The following is a 15592-nucleotide window of genomic DNA, read 5'->3' as shown; positions in this document are numbered from 1 at the left end:
CTTAAGATGCTTTGACCACAGAAGCACTCAGACCTATTTAGCAGGGAGGGGAACCCAGGAAACAAACTACCTGCATTAATGGCGGCACCTGTCCCTTTCTTGGGGAGCTGAGAAGCCAGCAGCACTTTGGACGGGGTGCTGAATAAGGCATGGTTTGAGAGAGGAGATTCAGCAGTAGAGTGATATCTCACGATGCCCTGGAACATGGTGGCGTCTTTTATCACAGGAGATGGCGAGGTAGTCCTGACCAATTGGAAACTTGTATCCATGCCATCTGAAAGCATTTCCTGCCAGCGAGTGGCTGAAGGTCTCTGTGGAGAAGTTAGCAAAAGAGGATGTGGAGGAGGAGGAAATCCAGGGCTTTGATTTGGTGAGGGCTCTTTAAACTCAGAAGCTTGGAAGTTTCTGGAACCACTGTTATCGCTTGAGGACAAAATATCTGCCAGGTTTCCATCCACCAGAGCATCCGACTGTTGAGCAGGCTGGTTGGTGCTTGTACCAGGGACTGAATCCTGAATGTGAAAGCCTTCTGCCATTGCAAAATGCCTAGCAATGTCATTGAAATCCTGGGAGTTCATTGAACTCACAGCTGAAGTTAAACTAGGGGGAGGAGTTGCTGAAGCTGAATGAGCTTCTGAGTTTGTGGAGTTAATTGTGTGCCCATTTAAATCATTGTTGGTTTGCTGCAGAGCGCCAGATTTCATTGGTTTTGGGGAAAGGGATCCAGTTTCTGCTAAAAAGGAACTCCAGAAAACATCTGTGATTGCTGGCTTTTTCCTGACTACTATTGTTGAGAAATCATAGCCCTGAGCAGAGGAGGGAACTGCTGTCACCTGTTTGGAAGCTGAACCTGGCAGCTCAGAATGGCCTAGCTCAGCTGTGTGAGTCTCCAGCTGGGTGTTGGAAGAAGTGGGAGATGGTGAAAGAGTTTGCATGGCTTGTGTGGAGGAAAGGAGATTCTGAAGAAGTAGATTCCCTCTTAATGTTAAAATGGCTGCAGAAGAAACAGGATGTGAGCTAAAATCAGAGGCAAGTCCATTCACGGTGGGAAGATTCCGAATTGTTCTACTTGGAAGGGTGTGGAGAGCGATGCTCAGGTTCACTGCTTCCTTTTCTCCTAGAGCAGCTGTCATGCTTTCCTCCTTCTGCAGGGGAAATGTCCAAGGTGTGGAGAGGAGCTTTGGAGATTTGCTTGAGAGAGAAATGTCAGAAACTGCCATCTGAGAGGCTCTATCACCGTTCCCATCTTGCGGAGTTGGCATTTGGGGAGCAGGCAGAAGAGAGGTCGGATTCTGCACCTGCTGCAGGAAATCAGGGGTGGAGGGAACATCTGTTCCTGCTGTATTCCACGGTGATGCAAGTCCGGCCCCAGACAGGAGACTTAGCCTGAGGCCAGCTGTGGTGAGAGGCAGAGAAGTCACTAGAGAAGACAGTATGCGCTCAGTAGAAAGGGCCCGAGGCCCTTTGGAATGCTCTGGAACTGCTGACAAAGGAAGTAGGTGAGCAGAGTCCTTTGCAATGGCTGTGGGGCGCTTCCTACTGGACATTTCTACCATTTCAGACTCTGTGGTCTGGAAAGGCAACAGCCTGACCTCATGGCTCACGGCTGCACTGTGCTTCGGAGCCAGCAGAGACACCCCCTTGGTGGCCACCTCAGCCTGGGCTGGTTTGGGAGAAGCAGGTCGAGATGCCTCATCCAACATGGGCCATGAAGGAGCTCCACCCCCAAACTGAAGACCACTTCCGCGGGTTAGGGAATAGGGGAATGGATGGGCAGAGTCTGCCTGAAACTGAGGTGTGAGGGAGCCTACCTGTTCTGAAGACAGCTTTTCTGAGGAACCCGAGGGACCTAGGCCAGGGGTGCCTCTCAGAGGCTGGGCTTGCTGGGGTGGAGAGTGGGTCCCCTCCTTAGCAATTGGGTTTAGTAGGGCATCTGCTACCTTGGGCTGTGAGGAGGGGTCAGGCAGGGCCCTTGGGGAGGACAATGGCCCTGCTTTGGAAAAGCTGCTGGGAAGAAGGGAGGAAGGAGAGGTGGGGACAGAAAGGAGACGCTCTGGGTTCAGGGACTGGCTGATGGACATGGAAGTAGACACTGCCTGGGGCGTCAGGGAAGGGAGGGCGGTGCTCCCTGAGAAACCCTTGGGGAGCATGCTGGTGTGAGGCCAACCTGACGGGGCTGAGGCCTGTCTCCCGAGAGGTCTGGGTTGGAGCAGAGTCGCTGCAGCGGGGTCCTGGGAAGGTCCGAGGGCGGCGCTGCTCTGTCCACTTCTCTGGAGCGGGGAGGCAGCGGCGCCTTGTGCCCTGGCCTTGCGTGGAGCTTGGGGTGCGGTGCGGGCAGGCTGCAGTGCGCTCCTGTTGTCCGCGGGGCCCAGCACAGTCCTGAGGCGGTCCCCGGAAGACTGGACTCCGGAGAAAGGCCATGTTGGTGACATAGGCAGCAGTTTACCGGGAACAAATGGCTCTGGCGTGGGGGTGCCAGTGATCTGCGGGTGGTCTGTCCCTGGGAAGGAAAGGAAAGCAAAATCAGGTTTCAGGGAAGGGTGTCTGTTGGGGGTGTGTATAGAGGGGGACGGGTTCTGCAGAGAGGAGCAGCAGGCACAGGCCCAAACCACAAGCCTCCACCTAATCCTAGGACCTCACTAAAGCACCTGCAAATAATGGGGGACTTTTCTGGTTCCTCACAGGCATGCAAGTGGCAAGGCAGACCAGACATTGTCTCCACTGAAGTGATGTTTAAGCAAAGATATGGAAGACACTTGCTTTTTTTCTGAGTCGCTCAGGGCTTATTCCTGGTTCTGCATTTAATAATTGCTCCTGGGGAAGCTCAGAGTACAGGATGCAAAATCTAGAGTAGTTGTACGCAAGGCAAGCACCCTGCTTTTTATACTATTGTTGTAGCCCCCATACTTACTTCTCTCTCTCTCTCTCTCTCTCTCTCTCTCTCTCTCTCTCTCTCTCTCTCTCTCTCTCTCTCTCTCTCTCTCTCTCTCTCTCTCTCTCTCTCACACACACACACACACCTCACCCTCACCTACAAGAGTAGTCTAGGATAGTGTAGGAAACTTACCAAAAAATCAGAGAACAATTTGATGGCTACCTGTCATAACAATGATACCAAAATAAACCAGAATACAAAACAAAAGCATTGTGTAGCTGAAGGCATTACTTTTTAGGACCACAAGCTGATGTTTGGAGAGCTAGCACCAATGAGACATCTTTGTCTTATTGGACAAAGGAATTTCTTTTACGTTTTTTTTTTTGTTTGTTTTGTTTTGTTTTGTTTTGAGGAGGGTAAGTTTCAGGGAGACTTCCCAAATAGTACTCCCAAATAGAAGTCCCCAGAACTTTCCTGGTAATACTTGGTCAAATGCAAGGACCCAAAGATAAAGTGCTGCTTCGTCTCTAAAGATTTGCTATTACCCAGGCTACCCTAGAGATCCTTAAGGCCCCTACTAGTGCTTGGGGAACCATGTGGTATCAGAGATGAAGCAGAATTGACAGTGATGGAGGCAAGCATCCTTGCCGGATGAGAGCCAGAGAGCAGGGCCAGCTGCGGGAACCCGCAGCAACAGTCTTATAGCAGGCTCAGGAATTCAGGTTCTTGACCTCAAACATCAAGATTGAAAACAAGAGACTGGATTTCACATGGTCATATACAGAAAAGCCTTTATTTAAGGCAATGGAAAGGACAGAAAAAAGAATACAAGGAAGACCCAGATTATGGAAGGTTCTAAAAAAGGAATCCTGAGAAAATCAGCAGTGCTTTTCCTTTATATCAGCAAGGTGAGGGTGAGAGGCTGAACGTTTCATTTTCTTCCAAGAATGTGAACCTTGAAGCAGGGGAAAGGGTGCTAAGATGATTATCTTCCAGATCCTGTAGGCCCTAAACCTTGCATGTTATCAGATACCAGTCACTCTCCATACCTGATAATTCATTCCCATTCTATACCTGATTGTTCCCTTTCTTCAGGGCCATAGTCCTAAATCTCACCCATTGGGTTCCCCTTTTGTCCCTATCAACAGCATGAGAGGGATGGTTCTTAATTCCTGTCCTATCTCTCTAACAAAGGGGATTTCTTTTACTTTAGGCTGTTTCTGAAATGAGATTTACTCAGAGCTGCCCTAAGACTCTCTCGGGTGCTGCTCACAAGGTTCAGTGTCACTATAAGCACCTGTAAAGAAGCCAGAACAGTGAACACTGATGTATGAAATCTCAGAGAGAAAGGCAAGGAGTCAGGCAAAAATTGGCAAAAGCTACAGCAGGGGAGACAAGAAAATAAGATAGCAGAAAGCCACATGTTGCATACAAGGCTACTAACTCCTGCTTACTTCCTTTTCATAGCAATAGGTGGTAAGTATCCATCAGTAGTATTTTATTTAAAAATATTTCTTTATTATTCATTTAAAATAAGAGACTCATTTGATAGAAATAAAGGAACCATGAGTTCAAATCTGAAAATCTGGGTTTGCATGTTCCTTCCAGCTCTCTGAGTATTTTGGGGTCACTAATGTGCAAAGTGGAGGTAGGAAGCACTTCAACTGTCCCACAAGATGTTGAGAGGGACAAAGGAAATGATGGTAGTAGAAAGAAGACTTGTTGCGGGCCCGGAGAGATAGCACAGTGGCGTTTGCCTTGCAAGCAGCCGATCCAGGACCAAAGGTGGTTGGTTCGAATCCCGGTATCCCATATGGTCCCCTCTGCCTGCCAGGAGCTATTTCTGAGCAGACAGCCAGGAGTCACCCCTGAGCACCGCCGGGTGTGGCCCAAAAACAAACAAAACAAAAAACAAAAAAACAAAAAAAAAAGAAGACTTGTTCAAGTGGAAAAGCACAAAGGAAAACAAAATAAGTTTGGAAAGCACTAATAAGAGACCTGTCCTAACAGACACTCATCCCCTATAGATTTTAGTTTGTGTCTCTGTATCAGAAGAGCACATTGTGGCCCAGGGAGAGAATGCCATCAGCCAGATATCACATAATTCATTGGGCTCAGAAATAGATCCAGAGGCAAGGTTCCTTCACTCCAGGCACAGTTTTTTTTTTTTTGTTTTGTTTGTTTGTTTTTCCTTTCTATTCCCCTTCCTTTTCTTTGTGGTGACTGCTGTACACAGCTGTCAAACATTTTGGTGTGACACTCATACACTAGACACAGTACACTGGAGATCACACTTAGTTGGGGCACCAAGGATCACAAAAGATAAGACGTCTGGATTACACTTGGCCTGTAGGGTACCAGGAAATAAACAGAAGCTTTCATCTTTGCAAGGCATGTGTTTGGCCACTGAGCCATCCTTAGAGGGACGGAAGTGGGGAGGTCCCTGATGCAGAGTTTTCTTTCCAAGCTGTTTCTCTCCAATAAGTACCTATTCCTCTCCTCACCTTCATTTCATTCTGTCACCAAAAAGCCCAAATAGTGAAGCCTGAAATCTGAAAATATTTAAGCTTTTTGAATATGCAATATACTTGGTGATCACAAAAGTTAAACAGTAATTGTTTTTGAAATATTATTTTGTTTTATTTTCTAGAACTTGAGAAATAAAACAGCCTTATGCCAGTGAGAAAGACTATTATCAAAAATAAGACAGACAAGTGTTAGAGGGATATGAAGAGAAGACAACTCTTGTATAATGAGAAGAGTTAGTAACAACAAGAATCAGCATAGCCACTGTGGAAACAGTGTCAAGTTCCATCCAGCACCATGGATGCCAGTCACTGAACCATTGCATCGGCCCTTGCCTGCCTGTCCATGTTTTATCACAGCATTATTGGCAACAGCCAAGAACCGAAAACAACTCAAATGCCAACAGACAAATGATTGAATAAAGAAGAGGAGGCAGATATTCACAAAGAAATATTATTCAGCTACAATAAAAAATGAAACCCTGCCATTTATAAAAACATGAGTCTAGAGCAGGGATCTCAAACTCAATTTACCTGGGGGCCGCAGGAGGCAAAGTTGGGGTGAGGCAGGGCCGCATAAGGGATTTCGCTTACTGAATATTCGCAATAAAAAATCGCATTAGTAAAAAAAAAATCGCAATAAACATTTGCATACCCCGCACAGAACTGCTCGGGGTATGCTAATGTTTAATTCGATTTTTTTCTTACTAATGCTATTTTTATTGCGATTATTCAGTAAGCGAATAATCGCGAATACTGCGATATTTGAAGGCCGGCCGTGGGCCACAAAATATTGTATGGAGGGCCGCAAATGGCCCGCGGGCTGCGAGTTTGAGACCCCTGGTCTAGAGAATATTTATTGTGCTTAGGAAAATTAAACCAATAAGGGCCAAAATATGATTTTATTTGAAATGCAGAAAACAAAGAAATAAAAATGAATGAATTATTTTTTTTTTAAAAAAAGGAACTCCTTGCTCAGCAATTATTAAAAGTCACACCTTAGAGTGCGGCTTTCTGGGGACCGCGGCCAGCAGGGTGAAGGGGATGAATGCTGCAACATATTCGTGGATTCGCTAAGGCCGACCGGATCCGAAATATCTGTGGAAAAATCTGTAGAGGTTAGAAAGAATGGCCTAAGTCTTGTTGCTGATCAAAGGCAAATTTATTAAGCGGGCAAGCGCTTATATATTTTTTACACTAAGGGAGGCATGTCTCAAAAACTATTAGTCATTTTGAACCATCTCTTATCCAATTATATTCCAAGCATAGGCACATACCCAAGAATAGATAAAGATACTTAGCATTAAACCTATGGGGCATACAAGCATTGGTCAATTCAAACAAGCTTTTCACCAATTATATGCTTACTACAGGTATTTGGCCAAAAAGGGAAAAAGGATAGAGTATGCCTTGTTAAGCACAGCCCATAGGAGGTGGGGAAGGGTAAAGGGGAAGGCATGACTCAATGGCTAATCCTAGCAATCTTTAGCTTGACCGGAATCAGAGAAATATAAGGAAATACTATCTACACCTTGTCCCTGGCCTCATGGCCCTGTGGCTAGCACAAGGGGCTATCTTTTGTTGCAAGATTTCCTATTTGCTCATGGGCTAAGAACCTGCCGACGGTCATGTATACAGCTCAGTGGAACTTTCCACAGAGACAGAGGCTAAGGTTGATGGCATCCATATTTTTATGCAGGCTAGAGCAGTATCACATATTAGAGATCAAATAATTTTCAGGTTAATTCTTTTTTTAATCTATGATTTCTTTTTATTTTAAAATCTCCAGATCTATGATTCACAAGTGACCTATCACTGTGCTCAATGAAACTTTCCATTAAATAATTCAGTAATGCTTAACAAAAGGATTAAAGTCAATCTCATATCTTTTCCTTAGAATAATATATTCATTTCTATTAAATCTATTATAAAATCATATTGGTTTCTACTGCTGCTATCTGCTATCTCCTGTGTGATTTTCTTTTTTTTTTTTAAATAAAAACTTTTACTCATGGAATATTTTAGCTTGGAAATTATTATTAATAGCTTTTAGAGAAGTTCTGGTTTGACCTTAGGATATATTTAATTATTACATATATGTTAGAGCCACTTTAACTCACTATGTATATTGAAACTATACTCTTAGAAGTTATGTGATCTATTTAATAAGACCAATATCCTACATATATTTAATTTCAACTCCTTATATTACTTTATGAAGTTTCAGCAGTTGGAATAGTACTAAGGGTACACAATTAAGGCTTAATACTACTGGAAACTTTCAAGTTCACAAATATATGCAAAGACATTGTCTATATTCTTCATTTTGACAATATCCTTGAAATGCAGGCAACTGACAGGTACTTTTCTCCGTATTTTATAGACAGAAGATGTGTCAGAGCAAAAATCAAATGATTTATTAAGGCAAACTTATATTTCATGCTGATATCATATCTTGAGAATTTTTTCTTTGTACATTTTTCTTTTGAGAAACAAAAAGAAACTAGATGTTAGAGCATTTTGTGTGGCTCTTGTCCATTAGTGAACAATGGTTTATATATCCTCATAATGTGTTTCTTATGAGGTTCACCTTGGAAAAAAAACTGGAGTCTGATGGTGTTGAAACAAAAGTGTTTTTGCTGTGATTATATAAAAAAGCAATCAAAGATTAAGCATTGTGTTTTTAAGTAAATTATTTGCATTGTACAGTATTGTATCCTTAAATTGACCAGTCTTAAGTTTTTGTTTAACTAGAATTTATTTAATAAATTAGATAAACCTAAAAAAAAGGAACTCCTAGGTAGTAATAGCAGTTATTACTAGAAGAGAACAGAAAAGGACAAAGCGTTAGTAAAAAAAAAAAAACCAAAACCTGTCACTCTATAAAAATGGATGAAAATTTGACATATGAGCAAACATATATATATACAAAAGTATTTTAGGCAAAATTGTACTTTAAAAAGCCCTATACAGCTATAAGCTAAAGTTCCTAAATAAATAAGTGGGAAAGATTTGGAAAAATAAGAAAAAGGGTGTTTTTTTTATTCTAAGTTAATTAACACTCTAGCCCTTGTTTCTTCTTTTTAAAAAATTCCCCATTCTGGATAATGAAGTTGTGGTATGGAATTCTAAGCAGCTAAAGAAAAAAATCTTGCAGTTCACTGCAACTTAAACAAAACTGGAGCGTGTTGAGTTAAGCAAATTAAGTCAGAGGTAGAAGGACAAATACCAGACAATGACATTCATTGGTGGGAGATAGGAAGGAAGACGAAGACCACATACTATGTCAAATGATGATAAGCCATTGGCCCTGATTACAAAACTGAAATTACTGGTGAGGTGGGAGGTGGTTGAGGAGACAGATAGATGAGACAGGACATTGGTGGAGGATCTTGGGCATGTTGATGGTGATGAGATGTGGTAATTGTGCATCAAAGCCATAAACATTAACATTATTATAAAGATGTCACCTAAACTAAACTAAAATAATTACTTTTAAAGCAATTAAAATTAATTAAATGCTTTAATTCCTTAGCTTATGATTTACATACCAAAGAAATTGACCTTAAGTCATTTCTAGAATGTCTCAAAATGAAAGTCAGCACTATGTCGGTTCCCCTTGGTTTTTTAAAAATGTGTTAAAAGGGAATATTAGAATGTAATTTTAGAATTAACTGCTATTTCGCTTCTGTAATTGTGCTTTGTTTTAGACTTAAGGACCAGATCGTAGCCATGACAGGCTTCAGGTGGTACAATAGGCCTCTAACTGTAAATGACACAGCAAGTTCCGGAAATACCACAAGGACTCCCAGGCCAACATCCTTTTTTATATCCTTCTTGATACCCCCTAGGCCAACATTCTGTTTACATCCTGCTTGCAACCACCCTAGAAGTCCTTATTAGGCCTGACCAGGCACCCTATAAGCAATGATGCAATGTGTGGCCAATCCCCACAATGGTCACTTAGTCCATTCTAAAATTCTCTAAACTGGGTATGAAAGTAAGAATGTAAGTTGGGCCAGGGTTGCCATCTGGGAAGGTACATCCCCAGTGTGCTGGTTTCTCCAATGAACTACCTTGCTTTTGCAGTACTGACTGGTCTCCTCATGGTCTTTGTGGGTTGGATCTTGAGTCCAGAGCTAACAAATGTTTTATTTAAACCATTGTGATTTACAAAGTTATTCAATGATCCCTCGATTCTTTAAATCAGAATCTAACATTTATCCTGGGGAAAAATGTTCTTATAAGCCCACTAAGCTTCTCTGTCTTCTTTCTCACCAAATCTGGATCAGAAAAACCCTTTCCTACAGGCCCAAAAGCTCATTCTAACCTATTATCCAAAATTCACTTTACATCGAACCCAAGATCAAGATCTATAACATGTATAGGACAGCAAAGTCTTTTACACCGAATTAAATTAAAATATATACAGTCCTTGGACTGCTTTGCAGTTTGCAATGAATATTGTAAACACATGAATATTGTGTTTCTGTTACCACACACCAGCAAGAAGAATACTCTTAAGTTGCAGTTTTGAATGGAAGACTGATATTTTCTCAGGCTATAGTCCTTTCTAATACCCTTATCTCCTAGATAAACTCAATTTCATATCGTTTATATAATCTCATCCAGTTTTCTATAAGAGAGGAATTCATAGAATGTGGCTTTACACTTGGGTGCTTTGTACAATAACAATTTAGAACCCATTCTTATTACCCGCTCTTTGGGTAAATTCTAGATAGGATTTTCTTTTGTATACTCATGGAAATCAACTACAGATGAACATCAGCTATGGATTCAGTTTCTGGATGCAAGAGTGAAAAAAAAATAATCTTGTTTCCAGCCAACAGACTTATAACTCAAAAAAAGAATACACAGACAGAAAGGATTATACTTTCTGCAAGACATTGCACAAACTCCTTTACAGAAACGTTGCAAACATAAGGAGAAATGGGTGCTGTGTGATTTCTAGCTGGCCAGTCACTGTCAAAGGAGGCTGATGGAAATCTGGAGCTGAAGGGAGGGAAGGAAAGAGGTTGGTACCTATAAGAATTGCTACTTCCGGACCATGTTGTCTGTCTTCCAGGCTAAACCCCAGATTTGCCCAACGATTCCTTATGAGGCAGTATTCTGATATGCTTCATGAAAAAAGTTTCAAAGAATTTTTTTTGTTTGTTTGGGGGCCATACCCAGCAGTACTGGGGGTTACTTCCACTTTACTCATGGGACTATGTGGTGCTGGGAATCAAGCCTGGAACTCCTGTGAATTATCTCTCTTCTCCCCTCCCCTCCTCTCCCCTCCTCTCCCCTCCCCTCCCCTCCTCTCCCCTCCTCTCTCTTCCCCTCCCTTCCACTCCCCACCCCTCCCCTCCTCTCCCTTCCCCTCCTCTCCTCTCCCTTCCACTCCCCACCCCTCCCCTCCCCCTCCTCTCCTTTCCTCTCCCCTCCCCTCCTCTCCTCTCCTCTCTTCTCCCCTCCCCTCCCCTCCCTTCCCTTCCTCTCCCTTCCCCTCCACTCCCCTCCCCTCCTCTCCTCTTTTCTCCTCTCCTCTCTTCTCCTCTCCTCTCCTCTCTCCTTTCTTCTCATTTCCTCTCTTCTCCTCTCCTCCTTTTCCCTTCCCTCCTTTCCTTTCCTTTCCTTCCCTTCTCCTCTCCTCTCCTCCCCTCCCCATACTTCCCTCCCCTCCCCTTTCCCTCCCTTTTCCCTCTTCTCTCATACTTTTCTTAGAAATCTGCTGTACTCACACCTGATGGTCTTTAGGTTCACCATCTATTTCTACCTCAGCATTAGAACACAAAGCAAGATCACAAGATCATTTGTCCTGGACACATTTGTGGTTAGGTGGGGTGATGTGATTAATTCTGGAAAAAGAGTGAAAATGCCAAGTGTCTACTGTGTCTACTGTGTCTTAAATGCTGTATATAGCAAGACTCCAGAACTTGCTTTCACTCTAGCAAATACAAACAACACCTAGCAATTTTCTATCTCAGTAAGTTTTTTTTTCTGAAGAAGGAAGGAAGAAGAGAAAATAAGGGAGAGGGGAGGGATCAGCAGAGCAACTACCACTATTCACCACTGACCCCCAGCACCACCAGAATTGATCCCTGACAGCCAGGAGTAAGCCTTAAGCACAGCCAGGTGTGGCTACAAGACATTCAAATACAAGCAAATAAAAATGCTTGCTGTTCCATATGGGTCCCTTCAGGCCTTTGTTTGTTTCTTTCTTTGTTACCAGGAATCAGTTAACAACCAACAAAGAAGCCAAGACCATTTTATTTTGGATGGAGAAGGACCACACATAACAGTGCTCAGGATTACTCCTGGCTTGTGCTCAGGAACCATTCCTGGAGGAACCGAGGGACTATGTGATACTCAAATTGTAATCAGTCACGTGAAAGGCAAGTGCTTTAACCTCCAAACTATCTCTACTGTCCAGAGCCAAGACCTTCAATGTAGTATCCAAAAGAAATGAATTCTGCCAACAACCCAACAATCCTTAAAATGGATCGTTCCACATCAAACCCTCCAGATAAGAATGCAGGCCAGCTGATACCCATTAGGCTCCTGGGAAGACTTGCAGATTTTAAGCTGTCCCCAATCTCTTGACCCATGGAAACTGGGGCATCAAAAATATGTGTTGTTTTAGGCTGCGAAGTCCATAACCACCTGCGACATGGTAGTAGAAAACAAATACAAATAAGATGAAAGATCCTGTGGAAGAGTGAATGAGAAAGGGTAGGAAGAGATGCCAAGTGTGGCCTAAAGTCAAAACAAAATCAAATTCTAACATAATATGGGGTTTGGGTAAACCAGATAAAGGAGGCCACTGCAGTGAAAAATAGAACGGAACTTGTAGGTGCAGATACTCATGTAGAAGTGTGCCAATGCGAAACTTATGTAACATTACACTGCACTGCTACTTCCACCAAAAAATTTTTATTCTAACACAGTAGCTGGGACTTAGAGGACATTTTGTTAAGAGAACAAGGACTCTGCAAGACAAGAAACAAAGTCACAGCAGACATGTTTAAACATTGCCCTGAGACAAGTAATCTCTGCTTACATCCCTTTTCCCTTTTCTTGTTGTTATTTTATTTGGGTCACTGCAGCGCTCAGGGCTTACTCCTGGTTCTGAGCTTCAGGATAATTCCTGGCAGGGCTCTGTACTATTTATTATTCCAACTTCTGAAATATAAAGAATTTAAAGGGAAGTAACTTTGGGGTAAGAGTTCTAAATGAAGAGTGATGGAGAGTAGAAAGAGATTTGAAGGCAAACAGGTGGCTAGTCACAGAGAATAGAGCATAAGGATAAATTTATTAAGACTCAGGGCCGAGGACCAGAGTGATAGCATTTGCCTTGCACACGACCGACCCTGGACAGACCCTGGTTCCATCCCCAGCATCCCATATAGTTCCTCGAGCCTGCCAGAAGCAATTTCTGAGCACAGAGCGAGGAGTAATCCCTGAGCACCACTGGGTGTGGTTCCAAGACAAAAATAAATAAATAAATAAATAAATAAATAAATAAATAAAAGACTCAGCTGAAAGCCCACAAGTCAAGGGGACTTAGAGTACCGAGAGTCTGCAAGTCAGAGACTTGGAGTGAGTAATTTTGGTGGAACCTCCATATGTAAGGTGGCCAAGCAATTAAGTGGCCAAGCAGAACAGAGGACACAAAGAAGAATATAAAGATAGATTTATTAAGACTCAGCGCTGGGGCTGGAGAGATAGCATGGAGGTAGGGCATTTGACTTGCTTGCAGAAGGATGCTGATTCAAATCCCGGCATCCCATATGGTCCCCCAAGCCTGCCAGGAGCGATTTCTGAGTGTAGAGCCAGGAGTAACACCTGAGCGCTGGTGTGTGTGACCCAAAACCGAAATAATAATAATAATAATAATAATAATAATAATAATAATAAAACTCAATGCTGAGGGCCTATAAGTCAATGGGATTTGGAGCATTGAGGGACTGCAAGTCAGAGAGACTTAGAGCTCTGAGCATGGGATAGACACACAATTTATACATCTTTAATCCACATATTCAAGGCATTTCTAACCCTATCTAAGGTAGACTAAGTCATGAATCTTGTGTATGAAGCCTATTTGCTTGTTGTCATAGTACAACAGCTGCCCTCCTAGAGACCAAGGGGTGGATTGGGGGAGGAGGGTGGCACAGAAGAAAATTTCCCTAATCCTATTCCAGGTACTGGGTGGACCTGGTCTCTGTTTTTTTCCTAGTGCAAAGGGAAAATTTATAAAAATAAATGTTAGATGATTATAACAGCTCAGATAGGTGATCAAATATAGATGCCTGTTAAGCCTTTCTCCACCCCCACTTTGTTGATCCTCTTGCTCTGGAATTTCACCTTGAGACTTCAATGGCCTGCTGCCCTGGCAACTATTAGCCAATGCCCCTCCTAAGAGGATCTTGACATATTTGAGCAAAAGAATGGACATCTGCTTGCCCCTCTTAAGGTTCTTGCCTTATATGGAAAAGGACAAGCTCACCATCTGATTGGACATTGTATTTGAACCTGGACTAGGGATTGGTGCATTCTAAAAGCCCTACTTTCCATATCGACCCTCCTCCTAAGGTTCCTTAAACCTATAAAAGACACTTCCCTAAATTGCCCTGGGCCTCAGGCTTCAGTCTGTATGGCAGATCCGGGTGCCTCAGCTAGCTGGAATTAATCAACCTGTTTGCTGCTGTATTCTCTGAAGATTCGTGGTCTTTATTTGAGGCGGTGGGCTTTCTCAGACCCTTAGCACTCTGTTCAGGCCTGAACTGTGTAATGGTATTGCTCTGGTTCATACAAACTAGGTGAAGAACCTCAAAATATAATGCTCTGAGCCAGATAGACTGTACAATGGGTGGGGCACTTGCCTTGCATGAAGCAGTGCAAGGTGTGATTCCTGACACCCCATATGCTCCCTTCAGCCTGCCAAGAGTGATCCCTGAGCACAGAAATAGGAGTAAGCCCTGAGCTCTGCCAGGTCTGGCCCCCAAACAAAATTAAATAATAAATTATCAAAATGAAAACTCAAATGAGTAATTTATTTCTCAAGGATACAAATTGAAGTAGTCCTGCAGACGTTCACGATGTACAATGAAGCAACACACCATTTCACCTTGATTGAGGTTCAAACAACCCGTAGTTCTTAAGGAAAGGACATACGGCTTCCAGACAGTATCAGCTCAGGCCAGAGAGATAGTAAAGACTTTAATTTGTACTGAGATAACCTGGTTTTGATCCCCAACCCAGCCAGGAGTGGTCCCTGAACCCAGAGCCCAGAGAAGCATCTCCCATAGTGACCCCAAATCAAAACAGGGAAGATTTTGTCTTAAAAGTAGTTTGTACATGTTGAATTGGCCCACACAGGTGAAGTTGAGTGCAATTCATTCATTTCTTTTGCCCAACTCCATGTGGGAAGAAGCCTGCAGAAGGTCTTTTTCCATCCCCAAATCTGGGCTGGGCTGCTGCCTCACAGAAGGTCCCTGAAAGGCCAGAGCGGTGGCACAGGGCATAAGGCATCTGCCTTGTGCAGCTAGCCTACGACGGACTGTGGTTCCATTCCTGGAGTCCCATATGATCCCCAAGCCAGGAGCGATTTCTGAGCACATAGCCAGGAGTAACCCCTAAGCCTCACCGGGTGTGGGTCCCTCCTTCAAAATAAAAGATCCCAAGAGCACTGAATAGCTAGCACACTGGCTGGATGCCTTTACCCAGGTCGTGAGGTGTCTGTCTCCTCGTGCTGCCTGCCAAATGTCATGGGACTCGGCTTTTAGTCACCTAGACCCATCATCCAGCAATTCCCAGAAGGTCAGAAGAGATGGATTAAGCCTCATTGCTATGCTGAAGCTGTCACCCCACATCCCCTAGGTCTGAAGTTTTGGCGTCTGGGACCTTCTTGCCCAAGATGATTTCTCTTGGGGCTTTTCAAAAGGAAATATCCCAGTTAATAGAATCAAATTGCAATTTCTTGAAGGAATGCCAGCAAGTAGTAGGTTCTGTTTACTGCTTCCACAGAAGCATTTTAAAATCTCCACAAAACATTTCCATAAAGCTCTTTGACAACTACTCTGCTTTTCAAAAGGCCTCTTGCTTTCAGATGCTTGGTAGAACAGATTTTAAAATAAAGCTCTCCCCCCATTATAATCAGTATTGTTTCACTTTCATTTTTCTCATGTTT

General features: G+C 43.1%; 1 protein-coding gene across 3 annotated transcripts in view; it reads right to left on the bottom strand.

Moving 5' to 3' along the window:
• KIAA1549L (KIAA1549 like) overlaps positions 1 to 15592 on the bottom strand; it is a 311480-nt gene that overhangs the window by 131728 nt on the left and 164160 nt on the right. For 2 of the 3 annotated variants that reach the window (XM_049780074.1, XM_049780075.1), the window contains exons 2-3: positions 2168 to 2500; positions 71 to 1396 (exon numbers count right to left, since the gene is read on the bottom strand). In XM_049780074.1, coding sequence (XP_049636031.1) covers positions 71 to 1396; positions 2168 to 2500 — 1659 coding nt within the window. The remainder of the gene's footprint in view (positions 1 to 70; positions 1397 to 2167; positions 2501 to 15592) is intronic. The other variant, XM_049780076.1, reaches the window with a different exon arrangement.

The sequence above is a fragment of the Suncus etruscus genome, chromosome 9 (genome assembly GCF_024139225.1).
Source record: "Suncus etruscus isolate mSunEtr1 chromosome 9, mSunEtr1.pri.cur, whole genome shotgun sequence".
In the NCBI taxonomy this organism is placed as follows: Eukaryota; Metazoa; Chordata; class Mammalia; order Eulipotyphla; family Soricidae; genus Suncus; species Suncus etruscus.
This window is presented reverse-complemented; position numbering and strand designations above follow the sequence as displayed.